The sequence below is a fragment of the Rosa chinensis genome, chromosome 7, assembly GCF_002994745.2.
Source record: "Rosa chinensis cultivar Old Blush chromosome 7, RchiOBHm-V2, whole genome shotgun sequence".
Taxonomy (NCBI): Eukaryota; Viridiplantae; Streptophyta; class Magnoliopsida; order Rosales; family Rosaceae; genus Rosa; species Rosa chinensis.
Window position 1 is genome coordinate 45732213 of NC_037094.1, and position 21931 is coordinate 45754143.

Below are 21931 nucleotides of genomic sequence, written 5' to 3' on the forward strand. Positions count from 1 at the left end.
CTTACATTATTTTAATCAAATTTCTGTCTGCAACATATTATTAATATGTTACGGTGTTAAATAAGAAGAGAATCGAGCATGCATTGCTTTGAGGTTATTTCATATATTAATGCTGCAATATTTGTTGGTTCGATAAGGAGATGTGACTATGTGATTTATTTCCAGTCTCATAAACATTCACGCAGATGAATATATTTGAATATATATGCATATGTTGTGTGTGTGTGTGTGTATATATATACATATTTAAGAGCTGGTACGAACGTATAAATGGTTCTCGGTACATTTTTATTTGGTTGTTCAGTTTTGATTTCTTGTAAGATACATTAATATAAGAATGTAGGTTGTGTACTTACTAGGCTTGTGTTGCTCATGATGCTACACCTTCTTGTTTTCAGGTATTGAGTAGATGCTTGGGGAAACGGGATGACCTACTAGATAAAAGAATGTTTTTCTACTACTATTTCTAGTGAATACCTGTACTTATTTGAATTTTGCTTAACTTTGGTTATGTAAATATATTAACAATTTTGTTTTCTAATAAAAGTACTATTCAGACATGTATATAATTTCTTTTACTTCCTATTGATTTATTTAAGAAGAAAATTTTATTTATTTTGACTCACGTCACAAATTCACGAGCCATATTTCAGTACAATATTGGCTTTGGATTTGGGGGCGAGACAACATGCTTCAAACTTCGGGCCAGACTCTCCCAAAATGGGCCAATTTGAAATCCATTATCAATATTGCCGAATTTCTTCAATAATTCAATAATCTAGAACAATCTTGAGTCATCTTCAAGACACAGCATCTTCTAGCCTCACCAGGTCTCTTAGCAGCATCAGGACTCCTAGTGTCATCAGGTTTCCTGGTCCGACTGGGACTTTGTCATTTCTTCATTTCCAACATCATTTTTCCGAGCTCATTCCTAATTGCATTAGGATTCCTACTTCAACTAGGATTCCTTCTCCTGGTAGAACTAGGAAAACTTCATTTCTCCATTTCTTCTCATTTCTGCGCATATAACTCCTTGCCTTCCATTTTCAGACTCAAAACTACCTAAAAACACAAAACAAGTTAGAAATGACCTTGTTAAGGAAATAACTAAGTAAAATATAAAGAGAAATGTACTAAAAATGTAGTAGAAATTAGTCTCAACATTATTCTCTCTACATTTTACTTAGTTATTCTCTTAACATTATCATTTATAACTTCGTTTTCTATTTTAGGTAATTTTGAGTCTAAAAAGGCAAGCAAGGAGGAAATGGCGCATAAATGAATAAGAAATGGAGAAATGATGTTTTCCCAATCCTACTAGGAAAAGGAGTCCCAGTTGAAGTAGGAATCCTAAGTCAACTAGGAGTCAAGCTTGTAAAAAGGAATGACAGAATCTCAGTTGGACAAGAAAACTCATTCCTGCCAGGAAATGGAAACCTAACATGAATAGGAATCCCTGTTACACAAGGAGAGCTCAGGAAGGTTCCAAAATGTCCTGGAAAAGAAGAGTCCTAATTGGACTAGGAAACCTGATGACATTAGGAGTATTGATGATACTAGGATACCTAAGAAAGCTAGGAGATGCTGTGACTTAAAGATGACTCAAGAATGTACAAGAATGTTCCAGAATATCAAAGTTGGCGTCATATATAGAATATGGGCTTTGAAACGTCCAAGTGGAGTAACCTTTCCCTATTTCTTTTTAAACAAAATATGGTTTTGTAAGAAATCTAATGTAGAAATTAGTCATTACAAAAAAAAAAAAGATCAACAATTAACTAATTGCAATAAAACCAATATATAAAAGACAAATAAATAACAAGCACAGAGGAAATATGGGACTTGCACTAAATACGATAAAAATGAGTATAATTTTGCAAATAAACTCACTAAAGCAACAAAGATGACAAAATATTAAGCAATCGCAGTGTACACTAACTTATAACCAAAGAATGATCTACATGAAACCGCTTCATTTATAGTGTTACTACAAAAGTGGAAAAAACTTATAAACTTCTAAGAGTTGCAATTGAAATGAGAACTTTTGAGGATATAAACTATGTATTATCAAATCTTGAAACAAGTTATCTGAGAGACAATAACCAAACCACAATCACTTAATATAAGATGATCTAAGTGATCAAGAGCAAAGTTGTCCTCTAGAAGAAGACCCAGAACAAAAAGAACTAATGCTAGAACAACATTTGGATGGACCAGAGTAATTTAATCAACTCTGATATGATGTTACAATTGTTGCACCAAAGCATAGACATTGCTGAAAAATTGAATCTGACATAAGATCTAATAGGTGAAGATGGTATACATCAAATAACAACGATAATCAATATAAGGCAAACTTGTTCAATTTCAGATTTAACAAGTTATGCTTGATTCTCTAGAATCCTCAGATGATATAAAATTTGTCCACAACCGACCATTTACATAATTATGCTCTAAGTTTTCAATTGTATTTACTACAAAATTTGGCCATCCTAGTATGATTAATATATATAACCTCATCTTCAGAAAAAAAAAAAATATATATATATATATATATTTTCTTGGTACACAAGATAATATATACTTATATTTAAATAAATAAATAAAAAGATATATATTTATGACTAGAGACAAAAAAAGTTGTCAGTTAAGGGGAGTTTAGACAACAGGGCCCTGGTAGCACCGAGTGCCGAAACATAAACAAAATGAAGTCTTTGGGAGTTTTGGCGAAGCTCAAAGGATCACAGCGACCAGTTTTAGTTGTGAAGTTGAGACTTGAAGACTTGATCTTTCTAAAAATGATGCGCCAAACGTCTTCTTCCTGCTTTTCTTGGTTCAGCAGCACAAGAGATGTGCCATTTCTTCACTCTAGCTACCACTCTCGTTGTTTTCATCAACAATTACATGAGCAGAAGAAGAAGACCCAGCAAAATCAAGAGAAACCCATCGAGGGAAGCTGTGTGCCCAAAGTCAGAAGTGTTGAACATGCCATGAACGGTGTTGGATAAAATGCTTCAAAGGCGTCCTCTGTCAACTTGTCAAATTGAAACACTATTCTGCAGTCATCGCTTTGAATAGACGAATGGGTCTGATCGGATTCGCTTATGATGTTTATACTCTGTATCTATTATCATTAGTTTCTTCTGCCATTTAAATCAAATGGCATTTAGCTTATCTGTCTTGGGACAAGTCTTCAACCAGGTGTCAACACCTACTAGAATCAATGGGTTTGTTCTAGACAATAGTGTAGGTAAAGCAGCAGAGATTTTCAACAAAATGCTGCATACACGGAGGTCATTGTGTGCCCGATGTGGTTACTTTCAGCATAGTTATAAAAGTACCGTGAATGAAGGGTGACAAGAGCAATTGCTTAGGAAGATGGAAGAAAGAGTTTGTGAGCCTGACATAGTCGTCTATAGCGCGATCATTCCCAGTTTTTGCAAGGATACACTAGTTATTCACCTTCAGTGTCTTGATTGAAATGATGATCGTGGAAGGAGGAGATGGTCGTGGAAGCCAATAAGTGTCGCTGAAATGATGATCCAAATAGATATTGAGCCTAATGGATGGTTACTGTTTGCGAGGAGAAATGGATAAAGCAAGAGAAGTCTTTGATCTGATGCTTAGCATGGGCTGCATGGTCGATTTTCGTAGTTGTAACAGGACTGTAAGCATAAAAAAGATTGATCAGGCCAACCAGGTTTGTCAAAAAATGCTTCGCAGGAACTTGTTCCCGATACCATTACTTACGGTACTCTTATTGACGGTTTCTGTGAAGCGGGGAGAATACAGGTAGCAGAAAAGTTGTTCTAGCAGATGCAAGGTTGTGGCCTACAGCCTGCTTCCAGATCTTCAAACTTATGCCATTTTACTTTATGGGCGATGTAGAAACAACCCCCTTTCAACGGCAATGGAACTGCTTAGAGAGATGGAAGACAACAAGTTGGAACTAGATATTATGTGTAAATTCATCATCAATTCATCATTGAAGGTTTGTGCAAAGCTGGAAAACTGAAATATGCAAGAGTTCTCTAGTTTGTCATCATCAGGAGTTCAGCCTAATGTGAAGACACATACTGTGATGTTAATGGACTGTAATGGGGGCTAGCTAATTGGTTGAAGCAGAAAAGTTGCTTAGAGAAATGGGACAGAAAGGCTGTTTTCCAAATATTGGACATATAACACCATCATCCGAGGACTTAATTCAAGATATGGTGGAAATGGGGTTCTTTGCAGATGCATCAACTACGGAATTGATAATTGATTTGTCATCTAAAGATAAAAGTATATCCTGCTTTGTTATCATTGTTAAAAGGTTCATTATGAAGATAAATTGAATGGTTGAAACAGAAATTTCCCCCATATGTACAATGGATTTGAAATTGCCCCTTGGATGTATTATGTACTTTATTTATTAATTTATCATTAGAAATACCCAAAAAAAACGACAATGGTGATCAGGGCTGTGAATAAGTCGCATTATCTTGAAATTGAGCAGTGTCAATGACCAATGGCAATAAAGAATCCGATTATATTGCAGTACCAGTTCCTAAAAATCATTGAAGAGGAATGAAAGGCGGGGTTAAAAGAGTCGCAGAGGAAGCATAGCTCAAAATCAACTATTATATAAGGGAAGGCAATAATCGCCAGTTGTTTAATCCAGGGTTATATTGGAAGTTGGATTATTGGTTTGGTTGCTAAACTAGGTAAAGGGTGGAAAACTGGAAATGTGCTAGCTACTTCCATGGTCTCAAGTTAGAACAGGAGAAAGGTATCAAGAAGCTTCTGGTGGATATGGATTTCAGCAAACCGTGGCACTAGATTTCAAGCAACTCCAGCACCTCGAGCACCAGTATGTTTTATTCATAAAAGAACATCAAGACCAAAAGAAAACAGAACAAAACTTACAACTAGTACCTGATTCCATTAATATCCCGGATCCAACTGAAATTCAACCACGTTCAAAGAGGTGAATATCTTAAACATGACGTCAAAACTGTATCATTTCACATAACAACGATTACAAATCTGGTGTAACAAGTGCAGTCGTGTCTTTTAGAATCTTGCGTGCTTGCCAATGTACGGCAGAAGCTGTTTCTGATGTTCCCATCTGTAAAAGTAGTGGAATTACATCAGCTACTAAATTATATGATAAAAACAAACATGATGATGAACAACGGTAGCTGCAAGAATTTTTCTTGTAGCTGAGCATTTATTCAATCACTTGGTTTGGGCACCAATTAGAAAAGAGATAATGAACATGTACTTTTGCTATCGAAGTAGCAAAAAGAAAATGGTGATATTGAACAAAGTAGTACAAAATGGAAAGACAGCTACTAAACAAAGTAGCATAATGGGAAGAACAAAGTTGCCCAACAGTGTGAGTGGTATCAGAGTGAAAGTAGCACAAGTTTTATCCACAATACATCCGCTTAATCAATGATAACTACTGGGCAACTGAAAATTGAAAAAAATAGAATTGTTTTTTCTCTTTTCTCTTTTTTCTTTTGTTTCTTTTAAAGAAACAAATTCAGTGAAAAGATAGAATTGTTATTGAAATGGAAATTGTAGTTCTCTTTATAGTAGATGCTTGTAAACTGCTAGGGAAAGCTTACCTTGGTCTCCATCAGATAGTAGTCTCGCCATAAGCTCAAATCTTGGTCATAAGCTTTCAGTGCAGATTCATATAATTTCCTGGCATTGACGAGGCTATCTTTGTCACCAATGGATGCAAGATTTGATTCCAATTCAATGCAGGCTCTATATAGTGCAAGCCCAGGGTGTGGTAAAGCAATGAAGCTGCAATTGAAACATAACACAAGCTCAGAAACTTCTCAGTGACAACTGCATAAGCTAATAATCAAAAACCATACACCAAACAATTCTGGTTGAACTATAATTTAGCCTTCTTGTGTATCCCATGGGGTTAAGAATCTAGCTCATAATGAGATGACCTACCGTTTATACATCTCTCTAGCATGCGGTACTCCATCCTTTTGAAGAACAAAATGCACAATAGCAGCAGAGAGGGAAAATCCTTGTTCACTGCCGCCATTTTTTGTCAATGATCTAACAGAAATCTCAACCAACTTGTCAAAGTAATGTTTTTGATTTGCAAAGAAATTAAGGGCCTGCAATATTAAAAGCAAATGTTAAAATTGTCCTCAGCAAAGTGCTATTTACGCGTAGTCATAATCAGAGTACAGGAGAGAGGAAAAAGTAGAAAGGTATAGACACCGTACCATTAACCACAGGTCCTCAGCTTCTGAAATGGACACTCTTGTCAAAACATCTTTAAGAAGTTCAAAGATGGATAGTAGGTCAGCTTTACTCGGTGAAATGGAATCCCTTGTAAAGTGTCTAATACCTACAGAGACTCTTAATAGCCATAACTTCATTGAATTTGAAAATATTCCACAACAAAGATTTTCTGCCAGTTTCTGGGCTTCCTCTAGTCTTCCAAGTTGCAGAAGAAATGAAATATGCTGACAAGCAAGATCCTCATCAATATACCCCATAGTTTTAACCTTTTCGTAAGCCCTCAAAAGAAGAGGAATATAACCGGCAGATGGACTAGCTAACCCAGAAGGCTTGTTTTCAAGTTTTAGAAGAGTGACAACACCATTCAAAAATTTCGCATAATGGTTGAGCATTATGGCTGTAGGTAAAACTTCTATAGCCTCCTCGTAAACCTAATGCAAGGATTTCATGAAACAATTACAGGCACATAAGTCAAATAAGATTGGAAAATGCAAGAGTTTATGTTAGATACATGTCAGTAAAAGATATTGAAATATTAGTCAAATGAACACCACATAAATGAAGCTGCTACTTTTAGGATGTAAGCAGTTTAAATGCATCTATACCTGAACTGCTTTTTCTATCTGAGATGTGACATCTTCACTAATATCTTCCCTACTTGCAGGATTATATTCAAGTCTTGCAAGCCAATCCCAATACTCTGGTTCTGTTGAGAAGGCTCTCTTCATATCGCTTAGTATTTCCTTACGTATTGCTTCCGAATTAACCAAGTCAGTTGCTTCCAGGATCCCCAAAAAACATTTTCTCAAACTGAAACTAGAGGGAAGAGCTTCTACTGCTCCAGCATATATGGTTCTTAGTATGCTAAAACCTTGCTCTTGAAACTTACTAATTTTCTTCATTGACTTTTCATTTTCATCATCTGACCTTTCATTATTTTCTCCTTCGTCATTAAGGGACATGAATAAGTCTTTGTTTTCATCTCTCCACTGTTTCTCATCAGAACTTATCTGATCATGAGCAAAAGTGCCCTCATCCTCTCCAAGAGCAACCTTCCGAGCCTTTAATTTATTGAGGAATGTGAGTTCCATGCGAAGATACTCTATCCAGAGGTCTTCTGAAGTTGCGCAAACTCTTAACCCATTTTGCATGATAGCACGGGCAGCTTCAACATTCAAATTATGGTCAAATTCCCAAGCTGCAGCATAGATCCAGACACCCGGGACCTTTGGGTGAAATTTGATTGCATCAGCCAGGACCTACAGAAAGACATTCCTCTATCAGCAATTTCAGACTTTAATGCAACAGGTAAAAAAAAATAATTTTAAATACCTGAAACACACAGTTATATGCATTTGATCATAGATTGAAATAGGAGAGTTCAATTAGCACCAAATGCAATTCAGTTGTTCTTACAGTGCAGTAATGATGTCTAGAATTAAATTAACACCATAAATAAGAAAAAGGAACCATTCTAGGGGTGTGAGTATTACCTTCTTCATTCTACCATTCCTTCGCTGTCGACAAAACTCAAGGTACCGAAACCAGAGCTCAATATCTCCCTTAAACCTCATGACTGCAAGCCTATAAATATCAACAATCCTCATGATTCCAGCAAAGTCTGAAACTGACTTCTTCATCTTCTTTGTGGTCTTGAGGCCCTGCTTTTGCAGCTCACGCATCACTGATTTTTTTCTTAGTCGACGGAGTGAATCAAGCTGAGTCTCGTAGTCAATGTAGGCAAGGTAGTCCTCCTTGAGTGGGCTCGGACGCTTGAGCCGGTACTCAAACTTGGTACGCTTCTTGACAATCTCAGATATCTCTCTGCGCGTGAAAATTCCGCGTTGCTCGAGATCGTTGAGCTCATTGGTCATACGCTCAAGTCGGTACTGGACTACGTCAGCCATTCTTTATTATGGTTTAGTGAATGGACCAAACCAAAATGAGGATAAGAATTCAAATGCGATCTGACCAAAAAAAAAAAATTCTGCCACAATTACTTTTGAGAAAAACATGAACACCATTCAGAAAATATGGACATGAATGCAACAAGGAAAACCCTAACACCACAACCCCATACCATCCTGTTAGCAAACACGAACTTAGGATTCTCTCATGTCTAAAAATAAAATTCATTGCCACAAGAAACTCAATTAAATCTTCACTGAACAGTTGTATCTCACAGTAATAGCCTCACATAGCAGACAAAATCTAGAAAATAGTTGTGCTCTATAGATCTCAACCATGCAGACATTTAAAAATTGACTATTGCAAAGAGAAAGGCAACTGATAATGCATTCACATAAAGAAATAAATCCATCACAGGTTTTGACAAAAGAGAATGAATAATACTTGGTACTACTCACTTCCAGCATCAAAGCAAAGGATGAATGCACAATTTTTTTTTACTTTTTTTTTTTTTTCGGGCAGAAGCATCCTTCTCAATCCACCTCCCATGATACACGCACAAATTCAGCAAACCCAACCCACCCAAGAACTGGGATTTATCAGAATCAACAATTTCAATTTGGGTTTTATCAATTTGGAGATGAATTGGGTTTTACTAGAATACCTCTTTCGGTGGAGTGACTGGAGTGAATAACCCAGCAATTTCGAACACTGATCAAGGTCCAGTCCGCGAGCCGCCGAAGAACGGAAGAACTGAAGAAGTGAACATTAGAATTCAGAAATCAGAAACTTCAGTAAAAAAAAAAAAAGGAATATCCGAATACAAAGGAGAAGAAGACGGAGAGGGTGAGAGAGATACTTGGCGGCTGGAGCTTGGAGACGGAGAGGAGGAGAAGCAGTGAAGAAACGGCGCTGGAGTTCGGCAGTCCCGTAGTACGGAGTAGAATGGATTTGAGCGTCTGCAAAGTTCAGAGAGCGGCACCCAGGGTTTTAGCTCAGGGCTTTAGCTTTCCAAAAGGGATTTTACCGAAAAGGGCCCGTTGCTCGGGTTTGGCTCCTTTTTCATGTACTTAATGCTATGCAATTGAAGGAAAGAGGTAATTTGCTTAAAATTGGGCTATCATTTTTTTTTCGATGACAGAAAAATAAAAATAAAAAGACAAGAATTAAAACACAAAATCTCGACCTACTCTCCTTGCCAGCTGATCCAAATGGAACAATGTAGACACAGATAGGGGTAAACAGAAAAACCATACATAAGTGTTTTGGGAGCTATGAGCTAATGCAGCTAGATGATCCGCCACAAAATTAGCCTCCTGATGTATATGTTGGAAAACAATGGAGTTGAAATGTTGAGCTAAAAGCTTGATATCATGTACGAGGATCTGAATTCTCCATGGAATCTCACATCTTCCTTGAATACAATCAATCAACAGCTTGGAGTCGCCTTCAGCTTGTTAGTTTTGGACTTGGTTAATTATACGTGGCAGATAATTTCATTTGACTTTGTCTAAGTCGAGTCTTTGACATGTAATTTGAATATCCTATGAAAGTGGAACTACTAGTTTCTGTTGAGATGCAGATTTGGTTGTTAAGATACTATGGTATGCTTTTGAATCCCTGAGTAGGTGGGATTAGTTAGTATAGTGTCAATATAAAAGGAGGTCCCTGCTCTTGCTGCAAAACACGTTCTAAAAGCACTAGTCCTATTTACTAGTTGAGCAAAAGCTGCCAATAAGAGAGTAGAAGTCTTCCTTTTACAGTAATCAATGATGGCTTCTTCTTCAAGTAATCTTTCTATCTGCTTCTAATCATTCTTACTTAATTATGATGTAACATGTCAATGTAGTTCTATGCACATCTGATTGATGGCTTTATGTTCTTCTAACATGTGGTATCAGAGCATGTCTATGTGCTTAGAATTCGTTGTAAAGTGCAATTGAATAATTGTTAAGGAATACTTGTTAATCATGAGTAGATATGATTATAAGCAGTAGCCTTGAAGAGAAAGTCAAGTTTCTGTTAGGATTTGGATTTGAATTCTGTTTGAATAAGCCCTAGTCTTTGGGGTCCTTGTTTCTTGTATTTAAATTCTCAGTTGGTTGCTTTGATCACGTTGGTTAGTTACTCACGTGAACTAGTTTTTCTCCTTTCTGTTAAACATTGTAAAGGCTATTTAAAGCCTAAGTTTGTTCAATAAGATTGCAAAGATCATTTCCCAAATATAGTTGAATATTGTTTCATTATTTCCAATTCTTAACATTGTGGTATCAGAGCCCCCACTGGGCCTGACAAATCAAAAGCAGCAGTCTTTGAGGCTTTGCAGCAACAAAGGAGATGACTACTGAAGGCAACTTTGTGCAGCCAGCCATTCCTCGCTTCGATGGTCATTATGATCATTGGAGCATGTTAATGGAGAACTTTCTCTGATCCAAGGAGTACTGGGGGTTAATAGAGACTGGCTATGTTGAGCTAGCAGTTGGAACGGAGCTGACAGATGCACAGTGCAAGAGGCTAGAAGAGTTGAAGCTCAAAGACCTAAAGGTGAAGAACTATCTCTTTCAGGCAATTGATCGGACAATATTGGAGACTATTCTTGTGAAGGATACCTCCAAACAGATCTAGGAGTCCATGAAGAAGAAATTTGAAGGAGGGAGTGCAAGGGTGAAAATATCACATTTGTAAGCTCTCCGCAGAGAGTTTGAAACCTTAAAGACGAAAGCAGGTGAAGGAGTTACTGAGTACTTTTTGGGAGTATTGTCTATGGCTAATAAGATGAGGACAAATGGAGAACAGATGCAAGATGTTACAGTGGTAGAAAAGATTCTCAGATCATTGAGTGAGAAGTTTAATTACGTCATCTACTGGATCGAAGAATCCAAAGACATCAATCAACTTTCCATCGAAGAGTTGCAGAGCTCTCTCATTATTCATAAGCAGAAACTTCTGAGAAATACAGGGGAGGAGCAAGCTCTCAAAATCACCTCTGAAGAAAGGTTTGGTACAAGAAGACGGGGTCGAGGTTCCTTCAGAGCCAGAGGGAGAGGAAGAGGCCGCCAATCCTACAACAAAGCAATAGAGGAGTGTTTTAAATGTCACAAGCTCGGACATTTTCAGTTTGAATGTCCAAGCTGGGAAAGAGAAGTTAATTATGCTGAGTTAGGAGAGGAGGAGGAGATGTTGCTCATGGCTTATGTGGAGGTGAATGAAGCTCGAAGGGAAGACGTCTGGTTCCTAGACTCTGGATGTAGCAACCACATGTGTGGTGACAAGAGCCTCTTATGTGACTTAAATGAAGATTTCAAGCACAAAGTGAAGTTGGGAAACAACACAAGGATGGAGGTGTTGGGTAGAGGCAACGTAAGGTTGAAAGTAAGTGGTTTTACTCATGTTGTTAGTGAAGTTTATTATGTGCCAGAGCTTAAAAATAACCTTTTGAGTATCAGACAACTACAAGAAAGAGGATTGGCAATTCTTATTAAGCAAGGAAAACTCAAGATCTATCATCCAGAGAAGGGGCTCATAATACAAACCGATATGAAAGCAAATCAGATGTTTGTATTATTAGAAAACTCTCTGTCTCAAAAACCATCTTGCCTCTACACATTAACACAGGATTTGGCACATCTATGGCATTGCCGGTATAGACACTTGAGTACTCTCCAATTCAGAAAGATGGTGCATGGCATGCCTCAGTTCAAGCCTTCATCGACAGTGTGCGAAAATTGCTTGATTGGGAAGCAACACAGGGATCCAATCCCAAAGCAAAGCAATTGGAGGGCCACAGAGAAACTTCAACTTATTCATGCAGATCTATGTGGACCAATCTCTCCCATCTCCAATAGCAAAAACTGGTACTTCATATGTTTCATTGATGATTTTACTAAAAAATCTTCGACTTATGTTTTAGTAGAGAAATCAGAGGCATTGAGCATGTTTAAACGTTTTAAAAGTTTTGTTGAGAAGGAGGTGGGAGAGTTTATTAAATTTTTGAGAACAGATCAAGGAGGAGAATTCACATCCTCTGAGTTCTGTGAATTTTATATTGAGCATGGAATCAAAAGGCAACTGACGGCAACATATACTCCATAGCAGAACGGAGTAGCTGAATGGAAAAATCGAACAGTGATGAATATGGTTCGATGCATGTTGTCTGAAAAGAAGATCCCCAAAACCTTTTGGTCAGAAGCAGTAAATTGGACGACGTATGTTCTGAATCGGAGTCCTACACTAGCGGTGAAAAACCAAACACCCGAGGAAGCTTGGAGTGGAAGCAAACCCTCAGTGGAACATTTTAGGGTTTTCGGGTGTGTGGCACATGTGCATGTCCTTGATGTGAAATGAAAAACATTGGATGCAAAGAGTTTTCCATGTGTGTTGTTGAGAGTGAGCGACGAGTCTAAAGCATATAGGCTCTACGATCCAGTTGCAAAAAAGGTGGTTATAAGCAGAGATGTAGTTTTTGAGGAGGACAAGTCGTGGAGCTGGGATAGGAGTTATGAAGAATATGTTGTAGCTGATTTGGAATGGGATAATGAGGAAGATAATGGGGCAGTGAATGGAGGAGTTGATGGAATAGTGAATGGGGAAGAAGAAGAAGCTAATGTAGAGGAACTAGAAAATTCCTTAAATGAGGAGAATGGAGGAGAGTCATCAAGCTCAGAAGAAGGAAGAGTCAGAGGACCTCCATTCTGGATGAATGATTATGTTAGTGGAGAAGGGCTCTCGGAGGAAGAAGAAGTAGGTGCCAATTTTGCTTTATTTGCTTCATCAGATCCGATACATTTTGAGGAGGCAGTAAGGCATGAAAAATGGAGGATGGCTATGGATATGGAAATAGAAGCAATAGAGAGGAATGACACATGGGAACTCACTGACTTACCTCAAGGTGCGAAGAAAATTGGAGTGAAATGGGTCTATAAGACCAAATTGAAAGAAAATGGAGAAGTGGACAAATTCAAAGCTCGATTGGTGGCAAAGGGGTATGTTCAACAACAAGGAGTGGACTACATGGAGGTTTTTGCACCAGTTGCAAGGATGGATACAGTGAGAATGATTGTGGCCTTAGCAGCTCAAAAGGGTTGGATTCTTTATCAACTTGATGTTAAATAGGCCTTTTTGCATAGGGAGCTTGATGAAGAAGTGTACGTGGAGCAGCCTAAGGGTTATGAAGTGAAGAACAATTCTCAGAAGGTATATAGGCTTAAAAAAGGCACTCTATGGACTGAAACAAGCTCCACGAGCTTAGTTTAGTCGTATTGAAAAACATTTCACGAGTCCAGGGTTTGAGAAGTGTTATAGTGAGCATGTGAGCCCCGAAAAAGTTTATCGAGCTTAAGTGAAAGGTTCGATAATTTACTTACTGATCTCGATAAATGTTAAAATTTTCAGAAATTTTCACAAAGTGAAATCCTCAATTTAGGAGTTGGATAATAAAGTGCACGACACGACGAGTTCATGAAAATTTTCGGGGAGTTTTCGGGATACCCGAGCTATTTTTAGCGATTTTCCGAAGTTTTGGGATTTTGAAAATTAATTCAAGAAATAGAAAACAGGTGGAGCGATCCTAGCCATCCACCGTCTCCACCGCTTGATCCTAACCTTCCATCATCAATTGGACACATCTATATAAGTTGTGAACAGTGGAAAGACACAAGAAAATTCGAGAGAGTGAGAGAGAGATTGGTGCTCTCTGACTCGACGCGACCCAGAAATCCGCAACAGGATTCAACCGGCTCTGCTCCATCCGGCCACCTCAGGGCGTCAGACCACATGTATTCTCTTCCTCTAGGTGTCACCTACCTCCTTGCGTCCTTGGATCATCCATGCACTGAACGGAGAAGAAAACCCGACGACGAGCAGCCCGAACCTTCACCGGCAACCTCTGCAATTTCCGGGGCCTCCGGCCACCGTCTGGGCCATCTGTGGTATAAAACCTCATCTCTTGGTCATGATCTTCAAGTCTGTGTAATTAGTTTTCAGTTTGGATTGGGTTTTGATGGTTTTCGTTTCTGGGTTCATCTCGGTTCTGCCGTGTTCTTCAGCGCCGGCGACTTTTCTGGCAGTTCTTAGGCTTCGGTTGAAGCTCTAGGCGAGATATTATGAAGCTTTCGGGGATATTAACACCAAGGTCATCAGTTCATCCGTAGTCCAATGCAGCAAGGAATTTCAGCAAACCGAGTTGGTTTTCGAACGTAGATACCACCCTTGAATCAAGTATTTTTCTTCTGGGAATGATTGGGAGTTGAATACGGTTGAGATCATAATCTGATATTGTGATCTTGAATAAGAAATTTGGTTGAATTGTGTAGTTTTGGTGGTTTCAAGATATGTTTGAACTAGGAGGACAGATTGGATGAGTTGTGGTGTTTTGATTTGAATGAATTATGATTATCATGTTTGATTGTGGCTGATGTTATTTAGGAGGTAGCACTGTAGCAGTATAGAAATTATGAATTGGTTGTGGAATAATCGAAAATATGGTGAAGCTAGAAAGCTTGGGTGTCTATAGTAGTTTGGGGCACACCTTGCATGGAAATTGGAAAGTATTGGGTGTCCATAGTAAATTCTGTGGAATTATTATGCGGCAAAACGGTTAAGTAAATTTGAGATCTTTTGTTAGTGAAGTCGTTATTGGGTTGCTTGTGTATTTCGTGGTTTGATAATAAGTAAAGAAAAGAAATTACATATGTTGGGTGGCCTTAGTAAATCGGGTGCGCTCAATATATGTTTGATCAGTACTGTAATTTCAAGTGAATGTTCAATGATTTAAGTTAATTGTCGAACCTACTACAATTGGTCTCACATTGGTCAAACTAAGAGATGTTGGTCAAATTGGTCAACTCTTGGTCAAACCAAGATAGATTGGTTGGACAATTTAGTAATCGTCGATATTTCACCTAATTGTTCAATGAGATATTAACAGTTGGAATGTCGGAATCTAGGACTCTAGTTACCCGAGGAACTGAAGGTTCGCGACTCTTGGAGTACGTGAGAGAAAGCATTGGAATCCAAGTAGGGGATTCGGGACTCTCCTCGGTTAGTAGTTTTCTTATCTATTGTTATTAAAATGATGCATGTTAAGTGGTACGGTTTGGTTAAGTCAAAATGCACTGCATTCTAACCAAATCGTGAGAAATGTGATGGCTTGAGGGCGAAAGGGGCACTGACTTCCTTGGGTTCGATTCCCTAAACCTCTGGAGGGTTAGCTACACCGATCGGACGGTGCGTGATTGCAATGACGACCTGATCCGTGTGTGTAGCTAGGTAGCGGACGCTCTCGCTACGCTTACCTGGTGATAAATTAATTTGAGGTAAGGTCATGTAGTGGGTCTATGGGACCGGCCATCAAGTAATATTTGGATTTGGCGCCGTATTTATTTAAGCATCATGCATCAGTTTTCAAGTTGAAAAACATTAAAGTTTGTCGTTCCTTTAAAATATTTGGTTTAAGCATGTTTTCATACTGGGATCCTCCCAAATATATATTTAGTGGTTTCAAACCTAGTCGTGGTAGAGTTCCTGTAAGAGCAGCGAGGATGAAAGCTCACCCCTACCACAGTGTGGATGCAGGTACTGTGCACTGGTGACGGGACAATAGTGGACGGAGTTGGGTGTGCGGAACAAGTTCAGTAAATTTTGTCGTTTAGACCTTGTTCTAAATTCTATTTCTCGAACTTCGTATTCTGAGACTTGTTGATAGTTAGCCTTGAGTTAATTTTGGTTGAGTTCTCATTTCCTTGAAGTTCGTACCTCGTGTGTGAGAATTCATTACAAGTTCTAGACGAATGAAATAAATTTTAGCAACTCAAGGATTTTCACTTCAAAAATATTTGTAGCTTCCGCTGTGTTTATACGAAAAGTTTTCAAACAAAATGCCTAGCGGTTCTCTAGAATGTAAATCGAGCATTCGGTTTATATTTTAGAGGCTCGCGGCACTGTGACGTGCTTCAGCTGGTGAGGTGCAGATTGGGGCGTTACAGAACACACCCTTTTCATTAAGACGAATGAGGGAGGTAAGATTCTCATTGTTAGTTTATACGTTGATGATTTAATATTTACTGGCAATGATGAATTGATGCTTGCTGAATTTAAAAGTTCCAAGTTGAAAGAGTTTGACATGAGTGATTTGGGGAGAATGAGAATCTTTCTTAGCATAAAAGTGTTACAAAGGTCAGATGGAGTATATATTAGCCAAAGGAAGTATGCTTTGGAGGTGTTGAGGAGGTTTAAAATGAAGAATTGCAATTTGGTTCATAATCCCATTGTTCCAAGTTGTAAGCTCTTTAAAGATGAGAAAGGAGTCCGAGTTGATGAGACTTTGTTTAAGCAGATGGTAGGTTGCCTTATGTATTTAATGGCTACAAGGCCGGACTTGATGTATTCAGTGAGTTTGATCAGCAGATATATGGCCAAACCTACTGAGTTACACATGATGGCAACCAAGAATATATTGAGGTATTTGAGAGGAACCACTGAGCTTGGGATATTCTACAAGAAGGAAGGGTGTGAAGAATTAGTTGGCTTTGTAGATAGCAATTACGCAGGGGATTTGGATGACTGCAAAAGCACGTCAGGGTATGTGTTTATGTTGGGGTCTGGAGCTGTTGCTTGGTCATCGAGAAAGCATCCTATAGTCACACTCTCGACCACCGAAGCGGAGTTCGTAGCTGCAGCAGGTTATGCTAGCCAAGCTGTGTGGATGAGGAGAATACTTGAAAAGCTGGGTCTGGAACAAAGTAAGTGCACCACTATTCTTTGTGATAATAGTTCCACAATTAAACTTTCAAAAAATCTTGTGTTGCATGGTCGGAGCAAGCACATTGACGTGCATTTCCATTTTCTTCGTGACCTCACTCGAGAGAGACTTGTCGAGTTGGTGTATTGTGGAACACAAGATCAGCTGGCAGATGTGATGACAAAACCACTTACCTTGGATGCATTTCAGACGTTTCGGAGTCAGTTGGGAGTTTGTCAAGTTCCTAAGTTAAACTAGTTGCAGTTGGGAACTAGTTTAAGGGAGGGAATGAAGAGAAAGTCAAGTTTCTCTTAGGATTTGGATTTGAAATCTGTTTGAATAAGCCCTAGTCTTTGGGGTCCTTGTTTCTTGTATTTAAATTCCCAGTTGGTTGTTTTGATCATGTTGGTTAGTTACTCACGTGAACTAGTTTTTCTCCTTTCTATTAAACGTTGTAAAGGCTATTTAAAGCCTAAGTTTGTTCAATAAGATTGCGAAGATCATTTCCCAGATATAGTTGAATATTGTTTCCTTGTTTCCAGTTCTTAACAAGCCTTGTATGCTTTTGTTTGTCTTATAGTTTTAAAAAAAAATTGTGTGGATTTGGGGTTCAAACTCGGGTCTCACACAAACCCAAAGCAGGAACATACATCTAGACAAACTTGCGAGCCTTATTAATATGGTTCTATTTCTTTACTTTTTTATGCTATTCTTGTCGGTGTTTTATAACAAAAGAATGAAACTCATTTTTGGCTTTTGCCGACCTCCGGAACCCAGATTGCTTATTTGGGGCTTTCTTCTATTCACCATATTTGCTGATGCCATCAACTTCTACTATTGTGATGATTTCTTAAAGTCTGGCTTGCAAAATTCTAGGCTGTATTTGTTTTAAAATTGATTGAATTTCAGGTGTTGTAAGCTGAACAAGGTATGATGTTTATAATTTTTTAAGATTCTGGGATTTTCTTGTTCCATCGTGAAAAGTTCTCGTATGATGAAATGAATTCAACTTACTTATCAACCTCAATATTATAATCTCCAGTTTGTATTAATACTGAAACCTTGTTATTCATCGCATCTGGAACCTTGTTATTTGATTCAGATATAGTTTGATAAATATGATATATTTTGGTGTGTTCAATCCCAGAAGACTCTAGCTTCCGCTTGGATATGAGCCGGGTATGATTATCTTAGTGAACATCTATATGTATATATATAACGAGTGTTGTTTCTTGTGTTGATGCATCTAACCCTTTCAATCTTCAGAATATGAAGAAAAGTTCACTATGCATGTTGGTAGTGTGGTGATAAAGTTTTGGCCTAGTGTAGGAAAATAATTGAATCTTTTCTACCAAAGTGGATTTGTTTTAATGTTTTCTTATTCAAAGTCTGAAGTGCATAGGCCAATGTTGTGATCTTAGTTATAACAGATGATGGAAATTCCAAAGAAATAGATTGTCTATTTTTAACTCAGATTAGTGCATTAAGTTTATGAGATGTTTGTTATGGATATTTTCTTCTATCTAAAGATGTGGAACTTATTCAAATAACATAATATTCTGCATAATTGTAATGCAATAAAGAGAATTTCCATGCATTGTTGTATTTCTGCCCAAAGGTGATATATTAACATGCAGTATAGTAAAGGTTCAAAAGGGCAAATAAAGTTTATTGTTCTCATTGATTAGTAATATAAAGTGAAAGCATATACTAATCTGATAAACCTTGTTTTCTTCAGTTGTCAATGCTTCTGGTTTCTCCAACTTGAACATAGAGACACTAACAGGAGGTAATTTCAAGAAATTGGAAGAAGACCTCAAGATTGTGCATAGAAATACATTGACATGTTACATCATAATTAAGTAAGAATGATTAGAAGCAGATAGAAAGATTACCTGAAGAAGAAGCCATCATTGATTACTGCAAAAGGAAGACTTCTACTCTCTTACTGCAGCTTTTGATCAACTAGTAAATAGAACTAGTGCTTTTAGAAAGTGTGTTTTGCAGCGAGAGCAGGGACCTCCTTTTGTATTGATACTATACTAACTAATCCCACCTATTAAGGGATTCAAAAGCATACCGTAGTATCTTAACAACCAAATCTGCATCTCAACAGAAACTAGTAGCTAGTTCCACTTTCATAGGATATTCAAATTACATGTCAAAAACTCTACTTAGACAAAGTCAAATGAAATTATCTGCCACGTATAATTAACCAAGCCCAAAACTAACATTCTCCCACTTGGGCGTAGGTTGATTATATTGCATATATATTCACATTTCACAAAGCTAAATACCTTAGTGATCACTGAGTCATTAACATATAATCTGATCCTAAAATACCAGTCAAATCTGACACTTGATATAGAACCAAAGAAAACTTCGTACAATTGACCTGTACTAGCACTCCAAGATTATGTATATCAAAATCAAATTCACAAGGTACTCACTATACCACAAAGTTAATCAGACAACTGTCGAACGACTGTTGTCTGAATGAAAAACCTGCTGTTGTCTAGTAGCCTGATGTCTGATTGACCTCGTTCAGACAACTGTCGATAACAGTTGTCTGTTGCTCAGTCACACAACACATATAAGCCAAAATTTGTTGTCTGAATTTACCCAAAATCTAATGCGTGTTAACTTAGACAACTGCTTGTTATTTTGGTGTTGAGTGAAATGAACCTCAGACTACAGATACTTTTTTCCCTGTTGTCTGAAATATATTTAAGATAACAGTTTGAGAGATGTAAGTGTTGTCTGAATGCGTATGAGATAACAATGTGCCGGAAGAATCTGTTGTCTGAAATGAACCTCAGACTACAGATACTTTTTTCTCCTGTTGTCTGAAATTTATTTAAGATAACAGTTTTCGAGATGCATGTGTTGTCTGAATGCGTATGAGATAACAATGTGCCGGAAGAATCTGTTGTCTGAAATGAACCTCAGACTACAGATACTTTTTTCCCCTGTTGTCTGAAATTTATTTAAGATAACAGTTTGCGAGATGTAAGTGTTGTCTGAATGCGTATGAGATAACAATGTGCCAGAAGAATCTGTTGTCTGAAATGAACCTCAGACTACAGATACTTTTTTCCCCTGTTGTCTGAAATTTATTTAAGATAACAGTTTGCGAGATGTAAGTGTTGTCTGAATGCATATGAGCATCTGTTGTGTTGAATGAACCTCAGACATCAGTGATAGTGTGGTCATGTCGTTGCAAGGAATTGCACACAATGTGTCCTTTAGTAAAACTGTTGTGTGAATGTTCCTCAGACAATAGGTATTATGTGTGTAAATTTATGTGTTGTCTGATGATACTGTACTACCATAATTAATAGCCTTATATATGTTGTTTGAATTGAATAAGCACTACGGGTACTGATTCTAGAAATAGGCAAATATGAAACACAAATTGGTTCAAATGTCATTTACTATAGCACATCATTGTCATACATTGCCAAAACACACCGAAACTAGAAATAGAGTACCCAATTGTTAAAGTATTTCTTACATATTCAAAGTACTAGCTATTGATCCTGTCCAACCAAAACATAACCACAAACTTTGAACTAGGTCTCCAAGAAGTACCAACACAAATCTTACATATATGTTTTAATCACAAACTTTGCCCACTCAGTTCTGACCACATCGATATCCTCCTAGAAATATGCTGCTTTACTTCTTCTCTCCCACTGAAACAAAATGGTTTGTACTTAGTAGTTGACATAATTCCTAAAAAGAATCTATAGAACTCAATTGTGCAACAACAATGAATCTATGCAACATATATATATATATATATATATATATATATATATATATATATAGAACTCAATTGTGCAAAATCACAGTAACCCATATTTCACAGTAATCACAGTAACCCATAATTCCTAAAAAGAATCTATAGAACTCAATTGTGCAAAATCACAGTATAACCCATATTTCAATTGTGCAAAAGAGTCTATAATCACAGTAACCCATAATTCCTAAAAAGAATCTATAGAACTCAATTGTGCAAAATCACAGTAACCCATATTTCAATAACCATAATCCAAGCGACCTCAACTAGTTTTGCTTACCTTGCTGAAAAAGTCCAAGTTTTTATCCTCCACTATTTCCTTCATGTATCTCATTATAAAATATCCACAATCCTTGTCGGTCTTTTGCTCCGGAATACCCTAAAAATATTATATTAAATACCAACTATGCAAAAAAAAATCTAGAATAGTCAACTTCTTAGAACTAAAATGATAAAAATTGTTTCATAAATTGTACCGCACAGTTTTTCCAGGTAGTTGCTTTTCTGCCTTGCCTTTTGACTTGTGCATTATATATTTTGATGCCGCTTAATATTAACAGAAAATTTTTGTTAATTCACAGAATATACACAACTACAAACATAAGTTTAAATTACGAGAATTACTAAAAAAACATTCACTTACTTGTCAACAATGTTTTTCCACTCTCCCGTAATTAGTCTCCTCTTTAATGGGTCCATGAAGTAGACTGTGTCTTCTTCAGAGTTTATTACAGTCAGCATCCAGTGACAACTTCAAAGCAAAAAAACCAAGTAAAAGTCACATTTGAAGACGAGAGAGACGACAAATCACAATATTCAGCAGCATATCAGTTTCATAATGCATGTATACAATATTTGAAGAGTGCATACCCTGAGTTATATGGCAACAAAATAATCTGGCCACGCTTTACCTTTTTCAGCCTATCGGCTATTGCACGGGAACGCTCAATTGGATTGCCACACCCAATGGCACCAGTTTTTGTACTGTCCATAAATCCAACCATGTCCACCATTTTTGACTTCCTCAACACACCATAAAGATGGCTCAAATCAAAGAATGCAACATGAAACCACAATTTTTAAGACACGTATATTCTTAAATTCCAACTAAAGCTACTAGATTACCTCATATAGATGCTGATGCAGCTGCCCGATACTTCCTTCATGGTGGCAAAGTTATTAACATCGTTTTTATTCACACATGTTTTGAACGAATGTCCAAA

General features: G+C 37.5%; 1 protein-coding gene and 1 long non-coding RNA gene across 2 annotated transcripts; both read right to left on the bottom strand.

The window, feature by feature from the left end:
• Positions 1-4822: 4822 nt before the first annotated feature.
• On the bottom strand, positions 4823-9209 carry LOC112180628 (U3 small nucleolar RNA-associated protein 6 homolog). The gene is made up of 8 exons (XM_024319185.2): positions 9029-9209; positions 8834-8922; positions 7755-8228; positions 6867-7520; positions 6243-6692; positions 5959-6131; positions 5616-5799; positions 4823-5110 (listed from the first exon to the last, which is right to left on the bottom strand). Exons 3-8 carry the CDS (start codon positions 8166-8168, stop codon positions 5021-5023), a joined length of 1965 nt encoding a protein of 654 aa, XP_024174953.1. The 5' UTR covers positions 8169-8228; positions 8834-8922; positions 9029-9209; the 3' UTR covers positions 4823-5020.
• An 11239-nt stretch (positions 9210-20448) lies between these two features.
• LOC112176397 lies at positions 20449-21282 on the bottom strand. The gene is made up of 3 exons (XR_002926929.2): positions 21185-21282; positions 20989-21087; positions 20449-20601 (listed from the first exon to the last, which is right to left on the bottom strand). It is a non-coding gene; the product is annotated as an uncharacterized LOC112176397 (long non-coding RNA).
• Positions 21283-21931: the final 649 nt, after the last annotated feature.

Coding starts and splice junctions, on each gene's coding strand:
- LOC112180628 (XM_024319185.2), bottom strand. CDS start 8,168: ATGGCTGACGTAGTCCAGTACCGACTTGAGCGTATGACCAATGAGCTC. Junction 6,132..6,242: donor CTGAGGACCTGTGGTTAATG/GTACGGTGTCTA, acceptor TTAATATTGCAG/GCCCTTAATTTCTTTGCAAA. Junction 5,800..5,958: donor GCTAGAGAGATGTATAAACG/GTAGGTCATCTC, acceptor TTTCAATTGCAG/CTTCATTGCTTTACCACACC.